Source organism: Lepidochelys kempii, chromosome 8 (genome assembly GCF_965140285.1).
Source record: "Lepidochelys kempii isolate rLepKem1 chromosome 8, rLepKem1.hap1, whole genome shotgun sequence".
Taxonomy (NCBI): Eukaryota; Metazoa; Chordata; order Testudines; family Cheloniidae; genus Lepidochelys; species Lepidochelys kempii.
Genome location: NC_136387.1, coordinates 1,032,038 through 1,050,764, shown reverse-complemented (window position 1 = coordinate 1,050,764; position 18,727 = coordinate 1,032,038). Strand labels below are relative to the sequence as shown.

Here is an 18,727-nt window from a genome sequence, read left to right as displayed (position 1 = left end):
TTGGGCCGCTGCGCGCTCGCTCGCTCGCCCGCCCTGCGGGGGGATACGGGGCCCTGGGCCGGGCCGCCGTGCGCTCGCTCGCCCCGCGGGGGGATACGGGGCCCTGGGCCGGGCTGGGCTGCTGCGCACGCGCTCGCTTGCCCGCCCGCCCCGCGGGGGGATATGGGGCCCTGGGCTGGGCCGCCGCGCACTCGCTCGCTTGCCCGCCTCGCGGGGGGATGCCGGGCTGGGCCGCCGCACGCTCGCTCCCCCGTATCCCCCCTCGGGGCGGGCCCCTGGGCTGGGCCGCCGCGCGCTCGCCCGCCCGCCCCGCGGAGGGATACAGGGCCCTGGGCCGGGCCGGGCCGGGCTGGGCTGCCGCGCGCTCGCTCGCCCGCCCCACGGGGGGATGCCGGGTTGGGCTGCCGCTCGCTCGCCCGCCCTGCGGGGGGATGCCGGGCCGGGCCGCTGCGCGCTCGCCCACCCCGGGGGAGGGGGATACGGGGCCCTAGGCCGGGCTGGGCCGCCGCGCGCTCGCTTGCCTGCCCGCCCCGCGGGGGGGGATACGGGGCCCTGGGCCGGGCTGGGCCGCCACGCGCGCGCTCGCTTGCCCGCCCGCCCCGCGGGGGGGGATACGGGGCCCTGGGCCGGGCCGCTGCTCGCCCGCCCGCCCCGCGGGGGGATACGAGAGCCCGGGCTGGGCCGCTGTGTGTGCTCGCTCGCCCGCCCGCCCGCCCCGCGGGGGGATATGGGGCCCCGGGCTGGGCTGCTGTGTGCTCGCTCACTCGCCCGCCCGCCCCGCGGGGGGATACGGGGGCCCGGGCCGGGCCGCCACACGCTCGCTCGCCCCGCGGGGGGATACGGGGCCCTGTGCTGGGCCAGGCTGGGCCGCTGCGCGCTCGCTCGCCCGCCCGCCCCGCGGGGGATACGGGGCCCCGGACCGGGCCAGGCCGCCGTTCGCCCGCCCGCCCCGCGGGGGGATACGGGGCCCTGGGCCGGGCCGGGCCGCCGTTCGCCCGCCCGCCCCGCGGGGGGATACGGGGCCCTGGGCCGGGCCGGGCCGCCGTTCGCCCGCCCGCCCCGCGGGGGGATACGGGGCCCTGGGCTGGGCAGCCGCGCGCTCGCTCGCTCGCTCACCCTGCGGGGGATGCCGGGCCGCCGCGCGCTCGCTCGCTCGCTCACCCTGCGGGGGATGCCGGGCCGGGCCGCCGCGCGCTCGCTCGCTCGCTCGCTCACCCTGCGGGGGATGCTGGGCCGCCGCGCGCGTGCTCGCTCGCTCACCCCGCGGGGGATGCCGGGCCGGGCTGCTGCGTGCGCGCTCGCTCGCTCGCTCACCCTGCGGGGGATGCCGGGCTGGGCCACCGCTTGCTCGCTCGCTCACCCCGCGGGGGATGCCGGGCCGGGCTGCTGCGCGCTCGCTCACCCCGCGGGGGATGCCGGGCCGGGACGCCGCTCGCTCACCCCGCGGGGGATGCTGGGCCGGGCTGGGCCGCTGCGCACTCGCTCGCTCGCTCACCCCGCGGGGGATGCTGGGCTGGGCTGGGCCGCTGCGCGCGCGCTCGCTCGCTCGCTCACCCCGCGGGGGATGCCGGGCCGGGCCGGGCCGCCGCGCGCTCGCTCGCTCACCCCGCGGGGGGATACGGGGCCCTGGGCTGGGCCACCGCGCGCCCGCCCCGCGGGGGGACACGGGGCCCTGGGCCGGGCCGGGCCGCCGCTCGCTCGCCTGCCCCGCGGGGGGATACGGGGCCCTGGGCCGGGCCGGGCCGCCGCTCGCTCGCCCCGCGGGGGATACGGGGCCCCGGGCCGGGCCGGGCCGCCGCGTGCTCGCCACGCGGGGGATGCCGGGCCTTGGGCCGGGCCACCGCGCGCTCGCCCCGCGGGGGATACGGGGCCCTGGGCCAGGGTGCGCTCGCCCCGCAGGGAATACGGGGCCCGGCCGGGGTGCCGCGCGCTCGCTCTGCGGGGGATACTGGGCCAGGCCGGGCCGGGGTGCCGCGCGCTTGCCCTGCAGGGGATACAGGGCGGGGCCTGGGCCCGGGCGCCGTGCACTCGCCCCGCAGGGGATATGGGGCCGGGGTGTCGCGCGTTTGTCCCGCGGGGTATACAGGGCCGGGCCGGGCCCTCGCTGGGGTGCCGTGCGCTCGCCCCGCGGGGGATACGGGGTGGGGCCTGGGCTGGGGTGATACCGCTCGCCCCGCGGGGGATACGGGGTGGGGCCTGGGCTGGGGTGATACCGCTCGCCCCGCGGGGGATACGGGGTGGGGCTTGCGCTGCGGAGCCAACTGTCAGCCTGCACCATGGGGTGACGTCACTTGCCCCGTGGGAGATATGGGGCGGGGCCTGTGCTGGGAAGACGTGCACTTGTCCCACGGGGAGTACGGGGCAGGGCCTGTACTAGGGTGACACCCAGTTGCCCGGTGGGAGATACAGGGTGGAGCCTGCGTGGGGGGTGCCCAAGGTAGAGACCTAATGCAGAACCAGCTACTTAGCAGGAAAATACTACTGAGGACAGATCAGCTTGGGGCCCCCATTCTCGTCCAATGTCAGGTCAAGGTGTCTGTCTTGCTCTCATCAAGCCTCATTGAATTAGGGTTGGTTTGTGTTAGAGACCGCCGTTCCACACACTGGGCAGCTGTGCTCCCAGGTCTCTGTATCCAGGCTGGGAGAAGCTGCTCAGGGCAGGAAATGAGATAATATTCTTGATGGAAGGACTTTGCCACTGGAACAGCTTCGCAGAAGAGCCTAAGTCTGTTTTCAGATGTGGTTGCACCTAGTCTTCCTGCAAACGCCTTCCTGCAGGTACCCCAGGAGATGAGACACAGCCTCAGCTGCATGTGGCCATTGCTGTCAGGCCTGAGTGAGGTGAAGGGTACAGAGCGCAAAGCCTGTAGGCTACTGTAACCCTGTTTTGAGGGACTTCAGTGGTGCGTAGGCATTGGCCTGGCCCTCTGCATGGCCCTGGCCCTCTGCATGGCCCTGTGCTGCTACTTGGCAGAGATGGAGAGATCGGGTGCCTGGGCAGATGGAACAAGCTTTGTGCAAGAGCCTTGTTCCTCTTCCCGGCAGTTTGAATCTGTCTGGGAGCCTAGGGTGCAGTGTTTCTGTGATGTGGCTCTCACTGCTGTATCACTCCTGGATGCAGGGGGCAGCCTTTTGTGCTGTGAGTCATGCCCAGCTGCTTTTCACCGCGAGTGTCTGAACATCGAGATGCCTGAGGGAAGCTGGTACTGTAACGACTGCAAAGCTGGCAAGAAACCACATTACAAGGAGGTGGTCTGGGTAAAAGTTGGGCGCTACAGGTGGGTAAAAATAAATGTGGTTCCTGTCCATGTTAAAGCCCTTCCTCGTGCAGCGCGGACTATGTGGGGGGCTCTGGAGAGTGCTGGTTTCTACTCAGGGTTATGCAGCTGGGTCTGTTTTTAATTCCACATAGGCACCTGATAGTAGAGTGCACCATTCCTCCCTGTTCTTTCCCTCTTCCAGCTGCTGCTTTTCTCTTCCCCAAGCCAAGCTTCTGCCCATTACTGCTGTTTTGTGTGAAGTACTGGAAGCCCCAGGAAAGTTCCTTTTCTCCTTCTCAGTGCCCCTACAGAATGGAAAATCGCTGTTGCCAGCTTTTAGGGGCAGTGATGTCAAAGCTTTGACCTGTTTTTCCTGTCCCTATCCCCTGTGACAGGTGGTGGCCAGCTGAGATTTGCCATCCTAGAACTATTCCTGTAAACATCCAAAAGATGAAACATGACATTGGCGAGTTTCCTGTGCTGTTTTTTGGGTCCAACGATTACCTCTGGACGCACCAGGCTCGGGTGTTTCCCTACATGGAAGGCGATGTGAGCAGCAAGGACAAGATGGGCAAGGGAGTGGATGGCATTTATAAGAAAGGTAACACTTTCCTCGTGCTCTAGGGAGGCACTAGCTGTCTGCTCTGAGATTGTTTTGGGCCAGTTCTTCTATGGTCCCATGAAGGGTGTGGAAAAACGATGGTCCTCCCATAGTCAAGGTTGAAGCAAGGCTTGCAGAGCACCTCTGGTTTATGCCTCATACCCATAAGTGAACCCACCCAGAAGATTCAGAGGTCTGAGCTTATGCCAGGGGAACAAGAGACACCCAGCTCCTGAATGCCAGTTTATTCCAGTTCTGCCACAAACTCTGTGAACTTGGCTGAACCACTGCCACTGTGCCTCAGGGCCACCATTTGTAACGTGAGAGTAATGAACATACATAAAACGTTGTTGCAAAGCAGTTTAGAATTGCTAAATACACCATACACCTAACACAACTGCTCAAGGACAAGGGAAGCCACTAACAATACATACTGTAGTCCTCCAGCCACAGGCACCCACCTTACATGACTGCAACTACTGTGTGCCCCTTTAGTCTGGCCTTTTCCAAACTACCTCTTCCCGATTGCTGCTTGTGGGTGTTCAGCGCAGCGGTGTGTTGTGCTGGAGGGGACCCTGTGATACAAGCAGTGATGGAAGGCTAGCATCTCAGGGGGCAGAGTTAATAACGCCTTCGCTCCCCAGCTCCCTCAGTGGGGCTGCTAATGCTTCCAACTTGGTTACTAGTAGCTCTCTTCAGTGACACCTCTTATGGGATGCTGTTATTCCACCTGCGGAACATCTTTCTTTTGGACAAGGTAGAAGGCCACTGGAGCGTGGCCTGTCCATTCAGAACCATGCATACAAACAACTGAGCACAAATGTGGCCATGGAGAATATTCAGGCTATTTGACTTCAACAGTAGCGCAAGGGGCTTCTTGTAACACAGCGTCTGTTTTCTTTCAGCTCTGCAGGAAGCTGCTGTGCGGTTTGAAGAGCTGAAGGCACAGAAAGAACTGAGGCAGCTGCAGGAAGACAGAAAGAATGATAAGAAGCCTCCTCCCTACAAACATATCAAGGTGAGGACATCACGTCATCACCAGCTGGTGGGCGCTAGAGGGGAGGCCTGGGTCATAAGCTCTGAGCTGTTGGTGCAGGGTATTTACAGGCACACAGAAATGCCTTTGCTGCTTGCAGTGTCCTGCACTGTGGAGCATGCCTTTGAAGGCTGATTCGCGACCCCCAGGGAGGATTGACAGGAAGGTTTTCCGCTTCCAGCAATGTCCTGAAGCACTTCATCTGTCCTCTCTGCTACCTGAATTCATATAGCAGCTGTTGTGTCACTGCTGGACATCAGTAACAGAGGTGCTCTGATTTACTGAGACATCTCTGGGCATCTTTACATCGCTACAGACCAGTCATATACAGTCACGGAAATGTCTCTCTCCCATGTGGGTTTAGCTAGTGGTGAAGGAAAAAACAGTTGTGTGCAGTTGTGTCCCAACCCACTGTTTGAGAACCAAGAAGTGGGTCTTGGGGATTCGGAGGACAGCTCTAGTTATAGGTGAGTAACCTACTGGTGTTCATTGCGGAGGGGTGGATTCAGTGGGATTGCAAGTTGGTACAAAGAACCGCAAAGGGCTTTTCTCAAGAGAGCATCTCCTTATTGCCTGCCTTTCAGAGTTCCTTGCCTTTAACCAAATCAAAGGCCCCGCTTGTGCTAAAAACAAGCCAATCTCTTCTTCATGTGATGCAGCCCTCTACCTCCTCACAGAGACGTTTTTAAAGAGCTTCCTGGCTTAACTCTGAGTTTGAGAATGGGCCTTCAGATCCCAGCCTTGTCTGGTTACTCTTGCCTTTACGCATGCAAGATAGTTGGGTGGGGAGTTAACTGCTTGTTTTCCAGTGCTCAGCAGAGTCCCTGCACCTGTCACAGATGTGCAGTCCGGGTGGTGGATGGCAAAGAACTGTTGGAGGTAACTGCTTTAAAACCAAGAGGCCAGAATGCGAAGTTGCGTTAAGGCCTGTCACTAGAGAGTGCAGAACGTGCTGTTTCACACGGAAGTTGCGTGGGGCGTGCCGCAGACTGGCAGTGGCGGCGAGAGTGGTAAAGCAGCACCTCCTGAGTGCAGTCAGAGGTTGGGGTGAATGGAGTTAGAGGGATGCCTACAAGTATATGCTTGGACCTGTGTGGCCTTCAGTCTTCGCTGTAACTGGTTTGCTCAGTGGGTGTGATGAAATGCAGCGTTGATTGTTCCTTGTCATGCTGTTGTTTCCTAGCTAGCTAACCTTGTGTGTGTGCATTCCAAGGTAAACAGACCAGTGGGCAAGGTGCAGATCTTCACAGCAGACCTGTCTGAGATACCCCGATGCAACTGCAAACACACAGATGAAAACCCCTGTGGCCTGGACTCAGAGTGCATCAATCGCATGCTGCTGTATGAGTGCCACCCCCTGGTCTGTCCCGCGGGGGGGCGCTGTCAGAACCAGTGCTTCTCCAAGAGGCAGTACCCAGAGGTGGAAATCTTCCGCACGCTGGCACGAGGCTGGGGCTTGCAAGCCAAAAGGGACATTAAGAAGGTACCCATTATGTGTCTTCATTTTACTCTGTGCTAACACTGAGCCCGTCTTAATAGACATCTTCCTGTGGTTCCATAACTTACGTGTTATCTGACCAAAGGAGCCCCTAGAGAAGAGAAATGGATGACTTTAGTTTCCTGACCTGCTTTCATCCAGGCGGCAGGGATGTTCTAGCTTCCCTGGGGAAGTGCCTTGGGATCCAATAATCCCCATGGTAGTCTAGAAGACGGTTCAGTCCATCTGCTTATATGGCCCTCAGACACTAAAGTGATGGGCACTAAGGTAGCAGTTCTTAGACTGGGTTGAGATTTCTCAGACAAGGAGCACTGAGCTTCCATTCTGGAACCTCCAGGCATTCTTCACATGGGGATCTTACTTAAAAACCCAGGTCATAATTAGCGTCTGTTGGGGAAGCCCTCAGACCGAGGGCAGTGTCTTTGGGAGAGCTGTAGTGATGGCTGAAGCTAGCATATCTGGATGCGGGGAATCCCCCTACTAGCCAAACCACTATCGTTCTAAAATCCAGAAGTCTAGATCTGCTGGTGGTCAGAGGGGTTTTCTCCATAGGAAAGAGGGTTTGTGTTAAACAACAAAGGAAAGCAGAGAACAATTAAGTTGAATAGAAGACAGACACATTGTATGTGTAAGGGCTGTTAGACTGCAGAACAGGTTAGCAAAGGCGGGGTTGGCATCTCCAGAGAGAGGAAGGCCAAACTCGGTCCCTGACCTGGCCTCGGTGGGCTGCCTTAACTGCTGATTGTTAGTGATGCAGTGTAGGTGGTTATCCCTGAAAACCTTCCATGTAACCTGTCTGTAACCACCACACAAGGAACCAGTGAAACTCAGATGCTGAAATGGGGGTGTCTTTTGGTAAAAGTGGTGCGGCATTGTACTCACTGTGTTTGGTGGCCTCTTGAACAGGTTTTACTGTGTGGGATAAATGTCAGCAGTGTTCAAACCAGATGCCTTGTGCTCTGCGATGTTGCAAAGCTTGTTGCAGGGTTGTGTTCCAGGACCCAGGCTGTGTATCAATTCTGCCAACAACTCCTGTAGTTCAGTTATGGAGCAGGTGTCAGTACAGAATTCGGTAACGCACTAAACCCAAATTCACTTTACTTTATGCTGTCCCTAAATGTTTTATTTTCAAATAGAACAGGGGGTAACGTGTGACTATATTATTAACGGTCCTATTTAGTTTACTGAATACGTTTTTTGAAATTTATGAAGCTGCTGCGGAATCTAGGTGAAATGTGCTGCAAAGTACCTGGGGTCTAGTCGTTAATGAAACGAAAGTATCCAGAGAGGAAATGGATAGCAAGCTTTGTTAGCCCAGAAGTGCCTTCCTCCCCCAAAGAGTTCTGCTTCCGTCAGTAGCAAGACCTGAGCAGCTGCCTGTTCCTTTTTCTTGGGCAGGGTGAGTTTGTTAATGAATACGTGGGAGAGCTGATTGATGAGGAGGAGTGTCGGGCACGAATCCGCTACGCACAGGAGCACGACATTACCAACTTCTATATGCTGACTTTGGACAAGGTACGTGATGGGCCTCTCTCTTGCCAGTATCTTAGACCAGTGGCTCTCAATCTTTCCAGAGTACTGTACCCCTTTCAGAAGTCTGAAATAAATAGAATGAAATTCAGTAAGGACAAATGTAAAGTACTACTCTTAGGAAGGAATAATCAATTGCATAAATGCAAAATGGGAAATGACTGCCTAGGAAGCAATATTGCAGAAAGGGATCTGGGGTTATAGTGGATCACACGGTAAATATAAGTAAACAATAGAATACTGTTGCAAAAAAAAAATAAAAGCAAACATCATTCTGGGGTGTATGAGCAGGAGTGTTGAAAGCAAGACACAAGAACTAATTCTTCCACTCTACTCAGCACTGATAAGGCCTCAGCTGGAGTATTGTGTCCAGTTCTGGGCACCACACTGTGGAGAAAGTCCAAAGAAGAGCAACAAAAATTATTAAAGGTGTAGAAAACATGCCCTATGAGGAAAGATTGAAAAAATTTGGTTTGTTTAGTCAGGAGAAGAGAAGACTGAGAGGGGACATAAGTCTTCTAGTACATAAACAATTATTATAGGGAGGAGGTGATAAATTGTTCTCCTTAACCTCGGAGGATAGGACAAGAAGCAATGGGCTTAAATTGCAGCAAGGATGGTTTAGGTTGGAGATTGGGAAAAACTTTCTGACAGGGTGGCTAAGCACTGGTACAAATTACCCCGGGAGGTTCTGGAATCTCCATCATTGGAGGTTTTCAAGAGCAGGTTAAACAAACACCTGTCAGCGGTGGTCTAGATCAGCGGCTCTCAAACTTTTAGCAACCTGAGGACCCCCATTTTTATGTAAATTTTTTTGCTAACCCCCAAGTCCCTGCTCAGCCCCAGGCCTCGCCCCACTCCCCCAAGGCCCCACCCCTGCTCAACCTCTTTCCGCCCCCTCCCCCGAGCGCTCTGTCCCCACTCCTTCTCCTCTCTCCCAGTGTCTCCTGCACCCGGTGAACAGCTGTTCCCCAGTGTGTGGGAGGCACTGGGAGGGAGGGGGAGGAGTTGATCGGCGGGGTCCGCAGACCCCCTGGAGTACCCTCGCGGACCCCAGTTTGAGAAATGCTGGTCTAGATAATACCTAGTCCTGCCTCGGTGCAGGGGATGGGACTAGATGACCTTGAGAGGTCCCTTCCAGGCCTACGATTCCATGATTCCCCAGTGCTCAGATATGATGGTCACAGGGGCCATATAGGCAGACAGGCAATAGGGTTTCTCTAAATAGGATTTCTGCTCTTAATGGCTCTCTATTCTTGGGTCCATGGTGGATCCGCTGAAAGTGTCTCAGGCCACCCCTGCTAAGATCCTGAGGCTGTCTTCTGTTCACCAGAGCATATTTCCCTTCTGGCTATGGTCAGAGAAGGAGCCTGCTAGGACTGTAACTTGCTGATTGTCAACTCACAGACCTCGCAGCACTGCTCCCCTCCCCCATTGCACCCTTTGTCTACTCTCCAGCCTCAGGTCTTGGCTTCGTGCACTGTTCGTTGGTGGCGATATCTGCCCCAACAGAGCTGTATTCTCCGGTTGTCTTTGGAGCAACTGTAGAGGTGTCCAACTGCTTCTGGACTGTCAAGTTTTCCCACACTGCACCATGAACAAAGGGCGAGAGCAGCCACATTTTGGAAGGGTGCTAGGAAGCCTGGGATGTGGGTGCTTGGACTCGGGCCCACATAATGCAGTGTAGACGCTGGAGGCCCAAATGAGTTCAAACCCTAGGTTAATAAACCTAGAGTCTGCTAACTCGAGTTCTGCTAATCCTGGGCTTACACTGCAGTGTAGACAGACCCTTAGGGCACTGTTCGGGAGCACAGGATTCCACAGCTCCAGGCCTCCCTTGATCACAGGTGTCAGAATAGTGCTCAATAGCACGCTCTGCTCTTGTTCCACTATTAGGTGCATCATTGAGCTTCTGAGACTCGTCATGACTTGAATTCAAAGCACCTGAGCACCAAGCAGAGACTTGGGTCATAGCTGTGGGCTTCTCTGCACTCTTGCTGTCTTGCCTGCTTCTCTGTCCTTCTCTTTTGCCTTTCAGAGACAGCAGAAGTATCTCAGGAGCTTTAAAGTGCAGCCATGCAGTGTCTCTCTGCACAGGCATGCCTCATGCGTGGTGTCTCAAGGCCCTCACTGAGAGACACTCGCACCTGCCTCCACGAGCAATCAGGTCCCAGAGTGAGCCCCTCAAAAGTCCTCCTGGGCTTCGACTTTTCCAGTAGTTGCACATAGCTGACCCAGAAGCCTGAAAGGCTCCTGAGTCTCAAGAAACCCAGGGTCAAGCTCCCCAGTTAGACATTGGTGTTTGACCTGGCCCATAGCAGCATGGATCCGACAGGACGGAACCCGAAGCTCTGCTTTTGTCTCATTAAAACCGGAAGCCCTTCTTTCTTTCAGTGGCATTTCAGGTCTTTCCACCCACTTTGCCGCACCAAAGTACAGTCCCAAACCCGAGGGTGGGCAGAGGTAATTGCACCACAGAAGCGCCGTGTTCATTAGCGTGATTGTTACCAGCTGAGCGCTGATCAGCCAACAGGCATTGTTGAACGCAAATGAAAACTATCACTGTGGACCACACTATCCTATCCTGCCTGTCACTCCGTCCCATAACTTGGTGTCATCTTCAGCTTGGCGCTCTTGCTAGGGCCTCACGTCGAGCCTGTGTCTAAATCTTGCTGTTTCTTTCTGCATAGTGCCTCTAAGAGATGGCCTTTCCCAGCCATCCATCCAGCTGAAACACTCATCCCAGCTCCCGTCTTCTCGATTACTGCAGCCTCCTTCTCTTTGGCTTTGATAAATGAGACCTTGCTCTGCTCGTATCTATTCAGAACACTCCTTCAAAGGTCTTTTCCTAGCCCTTGGTTTGACCATGTCACTCCTCTCTTTGCACCCTCCACTGGCTCCCCCTGCTCTAGAGCATCAAGCACAAGCTGCTTATCTTCACTTTCAAGGCCCTTCATGGCCTGTCACAACCTTCCAGTCATCTCATATTTGTTATCAAGCCATCAGTGCTCACCTCTGATTGGCCCAGGACATGAGTGTGCGCTGCCCACGTGTTAAATGTTCCAGAAAGCTCCCTTGTGCTTTCCCCTGTGCTGGCCCACATGCTTGGGAGGCGCTTCCCATTAAGATCTGCAAAGCTACCTTGTTATCCACCTGCAGATGCAGTCTCAAAAATCTCCTTTGCTGTGACAGCTATAAAAAAGTTGGCAAGAGTTAGACTGGTGGTGCGCAGAGACTGCTGCCTGTCATGTTGACCATTATTGTCTGATTGTTTACTTGTATGCCCCCGTCTGTCTGTGTTCATTTGTTGTTTCTTGTCTTATACATAGATTGGGGCAGGACCAACCATCTTGTGATTCTTTGTTTGTACAGCGCCTAACACAGCGGGGTTCAGGTCCACACCTAGGGCTCCTCCGTGCTTCAGTGATACAAATCATAAATAAGAAGATGATTATGGAGCACAAGAGAGCAGCATAGGAGTGGTGCTGGTATGCCCTGCTGCAGCATGCTGGCCCAATACAAGCCCTGGGTTTTACCCTTCTGGGGAAGGAAAAGCTGGATGTGCCAGGCAGCAGCCTCTTTCATTAGGAAGCCTCCATCTCCATTGGAGGAAGAGATGCTCGGGGGGTTGGGGAAGGGCAGTTCTCTGCATTTTGCACTTTGCCTGCAAGCTCCAGCAAAGGAGATCTGAGAGCAGAAGCTTGTTTGGATTCTGCCAGGTGTCAGAAGTGCATACGGTAAAAGGTATTGGCTGTAGGGCATTGTAAAACGCATACCCAGGCACTTAAAGCCAGCACTGAGAATACGTCGTAACACGCTTTGGGGACAGGGCAGGGCCTTTGTGGGGTGGCTCGAGCAGGAGATGTTACGTTAGAAAAGTCGCTTTTCCTTGTGATTTTAGGATCGAATCATTGATGCGGGACCGAAGGGCAATTACGCTCGATTTATGAACCATTGCTGCCAACCCAACTGTGAGACTCAGAAATGGTCCGTGAATGGTGATACGCGCGTTGGGCTCTTTGCTCTTGTCAATATCAAAGCTGGTAAGGGACCTTGTTCTGTTGCTGACCCGGAGTTCTGGTGGGCCGTCTCTGTCAGGAAAGGGGAGGGTCTGGAGCTGAGGCGGCCTGTAGGAAAGCCTCCGTACGCAAAGGGTGGAACATGTAAGCCTGGCACATACAACAGAGGGTGTATTGGGAGGGCTGATTGTGTGTTTCTGCCACCTGGCCCATGTTTTCCACCCCCACGATATCTTGTGGAGGCAAGAGCGGGACCCAGATGTGTTTCCATCTCCTGGCACATGCGCGGCGGGGGCAGGGGGCCAGGGACCTGGAGGAGGGGCCAGAACAGCTCCAACGGCACACAGCATCGGGTGGGCCGCTGGCGAGCAGGTGGGAACAGCTCTCCTTTCCCGGCCGGCTATAGCAGTTGTGCCAGCCAGCTCTGGGGTGCAGGGACCATGCAGAGGGGACACAGTGTAAGCCCCCCAGCTAGCTGGGATAGGCTGGGGGTGGGGCACTGGCACCTGGGTAGGGGGACGTCAGTGCAGAGGGAGCCAGATACTGAGGAACTCTCCTAGGAATGGCAGGAACTGTCAGGATGCCCCCCCACAGCTAGATCCAGCTCCCCCTAGCCCCCATAGAGTCTTAACAGCTCCCCTTGCTCCCTATCTCTCCACCCCCCCCCCTTCTCAGTGAGCATCTGTGCCCCTGAGCAGAGTGGCATTGTTATAATTGCCCAGGGCCCAGCAATATGATTCCTGGGTTGCCACTGGCAAGCAAACAAATGCAATGTCAAAACCTGGAATGTGGCTGGTGATGGGGTCTGCATCTAGTTGCCGATCCGTGTAGATCTACCCTAGGGGAGGGGGGAGAAGCTGGTGCCCCTCCACATTTCTGCCAGCCGTGAGTAGGCTCTGGTGTTTCTTCAGTTTAGCAGGAGAAGCTGTATGGTTTGTCACAGTCCAGATGTTGCCTACCGATTTCTTTTATTCCCAGGGACTGAGCTGACTTTCAACTACAACCTGGAATGTTTGGGGAATGGAAAGACAGTTTGCAAATGTGGTGCTCCGAATTGCAGCGGGTTCCTAGGAGTGCGGCCAAAGGTAAGACAGCCCTTCTCTGGCTTCTTTTTATTCCAAGGGCTCTCTTTGAATTGGAGTGGCTTGCTTGCTGCAGGGACACAGAAGTGCCATGATAAATGCCACTGTATTTTCAAAGTGATTGTGAAAATCCTGCTGAGGCTGAGTTGGGCAAACATGCAAGTACCTCACTTTAGGTTGCAGGAGCACAGAATCTTAGATTTTGTTAAATCAGTGTAGGAACCAAATTCCAGAGCAGAGCACCCACAAAGAGGCCTTGTCTGCACTAGGAGATTTCATAAGTATTTTTCTCCACGGGTTTAGCAATAATACATTAAAGTTTATGAGTAAATAGGAACAGAAATACTCGATACATGCAACAGGGATGAGCTAACATCGGAGGAGAAATGTTTGCTTTTGGAGCTTCCTGACTTTTGAGCACTTGATTTCGTAATCTTAATGTTGCGCTAACAGGAATTAATACTTTATTTTGAATTTTACTGTTTGCTTGAGATGGGGACTTCTTAATGAAAAACTGCAGAACCAGCTGGTGTGGCTCGCAGTCTTCACCAGCAGAGTCTGAGCCGCAGCTGTTTACTAGTTCCACATGTTTCACAAAGCGGCTTGTAAACTCTGTGCTGTGGAGTTAGTAGGCACGTACTGCAACAAAGAAACTGCCTCGTTGAGAGTTGAGTTAGATGCTGCACCACCAAAGCCTCACAAGTTTACAGGCCAGGCCCTGTGTTCTCCACAGCAAGCTGGGCCTAAATTCTGTAGGGGGATCCCGGCTTTTGTGGCCTTGTGGTGTAGCAGACTGGAAATTCTTTAGCAGCCTCATTTCAATGAAAACCACAGCTTTTCCATTAATTACGGATGAGCTGAATCGCACAGTTGTCACAGTGAGCCCCTCTGTTGTTTATTTTGATGTTAAGCTCAGTTTATTGTATGCTGATGCCACATCTTCAGTTCCTGGTGTGCCTCATCTTTTTGGTACATCATAGAAATCAGGGGAAGCTGGAGGTTTTGGTAGTTGGATGGGAGCAGCTGGTGCTTTGGGCCTGGGGGGTTGGTTTGGAGTTCTATGATAAGCACATTATGAATGTTTCTGATAAAACAATCAGCAGTGAAATAGCTAATGGTGTTTACACTTAACTTGCCATTGTTGGGATCCAGAATTAACATTTCAGTCTGATGACTGAGGTAGTTCTTCTTTGAGTGATTGCTCATGTGTATTCCACAATAGGTGTGCATGCCTGCCACGTGCACGGGTGCCGGAGGTTTTTCCCCCTAGCAGTGCCTGTAGGGGGGAGCACCCCCTCCCCGCGACCGCTGGAGTGGAGCCTGTCTGGCGCGGTATAAGGGGGACTGCACTCCCCCACTCTCAGTTCCTTCTTGCCGCCAGTGAAGGTGCGTTGGAAGTACTCTGCCCCAGCCCTGCAGCAGCTCGTCCCCAGAACTCTTCGTTTGTTCAGTAGTACCTGTAGTCAGTTAGCTAATGCAGTTAGTTTAGTTAAAGAAAAGGAGGACTTGTGGCACCTTAGAGACTAACCAATTTATTTGAGCATGAGCTTTCATGAGCTGTAGCTCACTTCATCGGATGCATGCAGTGGAAAATACAGTGGGGAGATTTATAGACACAGAGAACATGAAACAATGGGTGTTACCATACACACTGTAACGAGAGTGATCAGGTAAGGTGAGCTATTACCAGCAGGAGAGCGGGGTGTGGGGGGGACCTTTTGTAGTGATAATCAAGGTGGGCCATTTCCAGCAGTTGACAAGAATGTCTGAGGAACAGCAGGTGGTGGGGGGAAGGAATCAACATGGGGAAGTAGTTTTACTTTGTGTAATGACCCATCCACTCCCAGCCTTTATTCAAGCTTAAGTTAATTGTATCCAGTTTGCGATTTAATTCCAGTTCAGCAATCTCTCCTTGGAGTCCCTACCAATTCACGGTCCTACCATTTGGTCTGTCCACTGCCCCCAGGGTCTTTACAAAGTGTATGGTAGTGGTAGCGGCCTACCTCAGACGCCAGGGGGTCCAAATATTCCCATATCTGGATGACTGGCTAGTCAAAGGCACCTCCCGGTCGCAGGTGAGAGATCACGTGGCGCTCCTCCTGTCCACATGTACTGCCCTGGGCCTGTTGATAAACAACGCCAAGGCCACGTTAGTTCCAGTCCAATGCATAGAGTTTATCGGGGCGCTACTGGACGCAACGTCTGCCAGGGCCTCTCTCCCACCAGACAGGTTCAAGACCCTGAAAGGGCTTATCAACTCGGTCACCAGGTTCCCAGTGACGACAGCCAGGGCTTGCCTGTAACATGTCTGCGTGCACAGACTCAGAATGAGGCCCCCTCCAGCTCTGGCTGGCCTCGCAGTTCTCCCAGGCCATAGACAGGGTGGACAAGGTCCTCACCATGCTGGACTCTGTGATCATCTCCTTACAGTGGTGGTCCGCCCCAAACAACATGCTCCGGGGGGTCCCTTTCAGGGACAGGGCCCTGTCGTTGGAGCTGTGTCAGACCTGGGTTGGGGGGTCCATGTGGGGAACTTTCAGACTCAAGGCCTGTGGTCTCTGGAGGACCTACCTCTTCATATACGTGTCAAGGAACTCAGGGCGGTGCGACTGGCGTGTATGGCGTTCCGCTCGCACCTGGAGGGCAAGGTAATCAGGGTCCTCACGGACAACACGGCCTCAATGTTCTATATCAACAGGTAAGGCGGGGCCTGATCCTCTGCCCTCTGCCATGAAGCCCTCAGTCTGTGGGACCTCTGTATAGCCCACAACATCTACTTAAAAGCCTTCCACCTGCCAGGTGCCCGGAATGTCAGGGCGGATCGCTTGAGCAGGAATTTTTCCTCTCAGCACGAGTGGTCTCTACACCTGGAAGTGGCTCACCAACTCTTCCAAAGGTGGGATACTCCCCAGGTGGACCTATTTGCGACCAGGCAGAACCGACGATGCTCCTGGTTCTGCTCCGGGGGGGCCTAGGGAGGGACGCTATCTCCGATGCCTTTACCCTGTCCTGGTCAGGCCAGCTCCTCTACACCTTTCCCCCGTTCTCTCTGATCAGCAAGGTCCTGGAGAAAATAAAGACGGACAAAGCCAGGGTCCTCCTCGTTGCCCCAGCATGGCCCAGGCAACACTGGTACGGGACCCTCTCGGGGATGGCGGTAGCTCTGCCATGGCAGTTGCTGCTCTGCCTGGACCTGCTCTCTCATGACCAGGGCCGCCTCCTCCACCCCAACCCAGCAACGCTTCACCTCACTGCGTGGCTGCTCAATGGCTAGGTGGCGAGGAAAGGACATGCTCGGAACAGGTTCAGCACGTCCTCCTCAAAAGTAGATGGCCCTCCACTTGCCGGTCCTATGTGGTGAAGTGGCCTCGGTTTTCGAGGTGGGTGCCAGGCCAGGGTGTTTCCCTGACAGCTGCCCCGATCCAGCTTATCCTTGATTACCTCCTCCACCTGAGGGCCCAGGGACTGGCACCCTCATCAGTCAGGGTACACTTGGTGGCCATATCAGCCTTTCATCCCCCGGTGCAAGGTCACGCAGTATTTTCCCATGCTATTACTGGCTGATTCCTTAAGGGTTTGGACCGTCTCTACCCATATTCCAAGCCCCTGGTTCCGCAATGGGACCTAAACCTGGTGCTGGCTTGTCTCATGGGGGCCCCGTTTGAACCACTGGCCACGTGTTTCTGGTCTCACCTCTCATGGAAGGTTTCAGAGTAGCAGCCGTGTTGGTCTGTATTCGCAAAAAGAAAAGGAGTACTTGTGGCACCTTAGAGACTAACCAATTTATTTGAGCATAAGCTTTCGTGAGCTACAGCTCACTTCATCGGATGCATTCATGGAAGGTGGCCTTCCTGGTAGCTATCACGTCAGTCAGGCGGGTCTCGGAGCTCAGGGCCCTAACCTCCGAACCGCCGTATACAGTTTTTCATAAGGACAAGGTCCAGCTCCACTCCTTCCGAAAATGATCTCCACCTACCACATGGGTCAGGACATTTTTCTGCCAGTCCTCTGCCCCAAGCTTCACACGACTAGTGAGGAACGCCGTCTCCACACGCTCAGCGTGAGGCGAGCTCTAGCTTTCTACTTCGAGCGGACCAAGCCGTTCAGAAAGTCTTTGCAACTGTTCGTTTTCTACTATTTCCACTCAGAGGCTTTCTAAGCGGATCACTTCGTGCATCCGTCCTGTTATGAGCTGACAGGTGTCCCCCCGCCACCCATTGTGAGGACACACTCGACTTGGGCGCAGGCCTCGTCGGCTGCCTTTGTGGCCCACTTCCCCATCCAGGACATTTGTAGGGCCGCCACGTGGTCTTGGGTTCACATGTTTGCCTCGCACTATGCAATTGTCTCCCAGACCAGGGATGATGCCGGGTTTGGCAGGGCGGTACTCCGTCCCGAGAACTTGTGAACTCCTACCCACCTCCAACAGATATAGCTTGGAATCACCTATTGTGGAATACACATGAGCAATCACCCGAAGAAGAAAAGACAGTTACCTTTTCCGTAACTGGTGTTCTTTGAGATGTGTTGTTCATGTCTGTTCCACACCCTGCCCTCCTTCCCCTCTGTCAGAGTTGTCTGGCAAGAAGGAACTGAGGGTGAGGGGAGTGCAGCCCCCCTTATACTGTGCCAGGTAGGCGCTGCTCCAGGGGTTGCGGGGGAGGGGGGCACTCCCCCCTACGGGTACTGCTAGGGGAAAAACTGGCACACCTATTATGGAATAGACTTGAGCAACACATAGAATCATAGAATATCAGGGTTGGAAGGGACCCCAGAAGGTCATCTAGTCCAACCCCCTGCTCAAAGCAGGACCAATTCCCAGTTAAATCATCCCAGCCAGGGCTTTGTCAAGCCTGACCTTAAAAACCTCTAAGGAAGGAGATTCTACCACCTCCCTAGGTAACGCATTCCTACATCTCGAAGAACACCAGTTACAGAAAAGGTAACGGTCTTTTCACTCCCTCAGAGGGATTGTTTCAGGCTGTCTGCAGACTCAGAAGACAGCACAGAACGTAAGAACGGCCATACTAAGTCAGACCAAAGCTCCATCTAGCCCAGTATCCTGTCTTACGATAGTTACGATAGGTGCCCCATAGGGAATGAACAGAACAGGGAATCATCAGGTGATCCATCCCCTGTCACCCATTCCCAGCTTCTGGCAAACAGAGGCTAGGGTCACCATTGCTGCCCATCCTGGCTAATGGCCATTGATGGACCGATCCTCCATGAACTTATCTATTTCTTTTTTGACCCTGATATAGTCTTGGCCTTCACAACATCATTGGGGAGAGAGATAGCTCAGTGGTTTGAGCATTGGCCTGCTAAACCCAGGGTTGTGAGTTCAATCCTTGAGGGGGCCATTTAAGGATCTGGGGCAAAAATTGGGGATTGATCCTGTTTCAAGCAGGGGGTTGGACTAGATGACCTCCTGAGGTCCCTTTCAACCTTGATATTCTATGATTCTATGGTAAAAAGTTCCACTGACTGCGTTGTGTGAAGAAATACTTCCTTTTGTTTGTTTTAAACCTGCTGACTATTAATTTCATTTGGTGACCCCCAGTTCTTCCTCGAGTGATTGTTCATGTCCGTTCCAAGCAGGTGTGTGCGCTGCGTGCACGCCAGCCAGATGATTTTCCCCCTAGCAGCGTCCGTAGGGCCTGGGCGCCCTCTGGGGTGGCGCCTTCATGGCGCCCAATATCGA

At 54.9% G+C, this 18,727-nt stretch overlaps 1 protein-coding gene across 9 annotated transcripts in view; it reads left to right on the top strand.

Moving 5' to 3' along the window:
• NSD1 (nuclear receptor binding SET domain protein 1) overlaps positions 1–18,727 on the top strand; it is a 136,776-nt gene that overhangs the window by 101,598 nt on the left and 16,451 nt on the right. For all 9 annotated transcript variants that reach the window (XM_073355114.2, XM_073355112.2, XM_073355111.2 and 6 more), the window contains 7 exons: positions 3,122–3,278; positions 3,656–3,861; positions 4,767–4,879; positions 6,111–6,380; positions 7,794–7,910; positions 11,827–11,968; positions 12,923–13,029. In XM_073355114.2, coding sequence (XP_073211215.2) covers positions 3,122–3,278; positions 3,656–3,861; positions 4,767–4,879; positions 6,111–6,380; positions 7,794–7,910; positions 11,827–11,968; positions 12,923–13,029 — 1,112 coding nt within the window. The remainder of the gene's footprint in view (positions 1–3,121; positions 3,279–3,655; positions 3,862–4,766; positions 4,880–6,110; positions 6,381–7,793; positions 7,911–11,826; positions 11,969–12,922; positions 13,030–18,727) is intronic.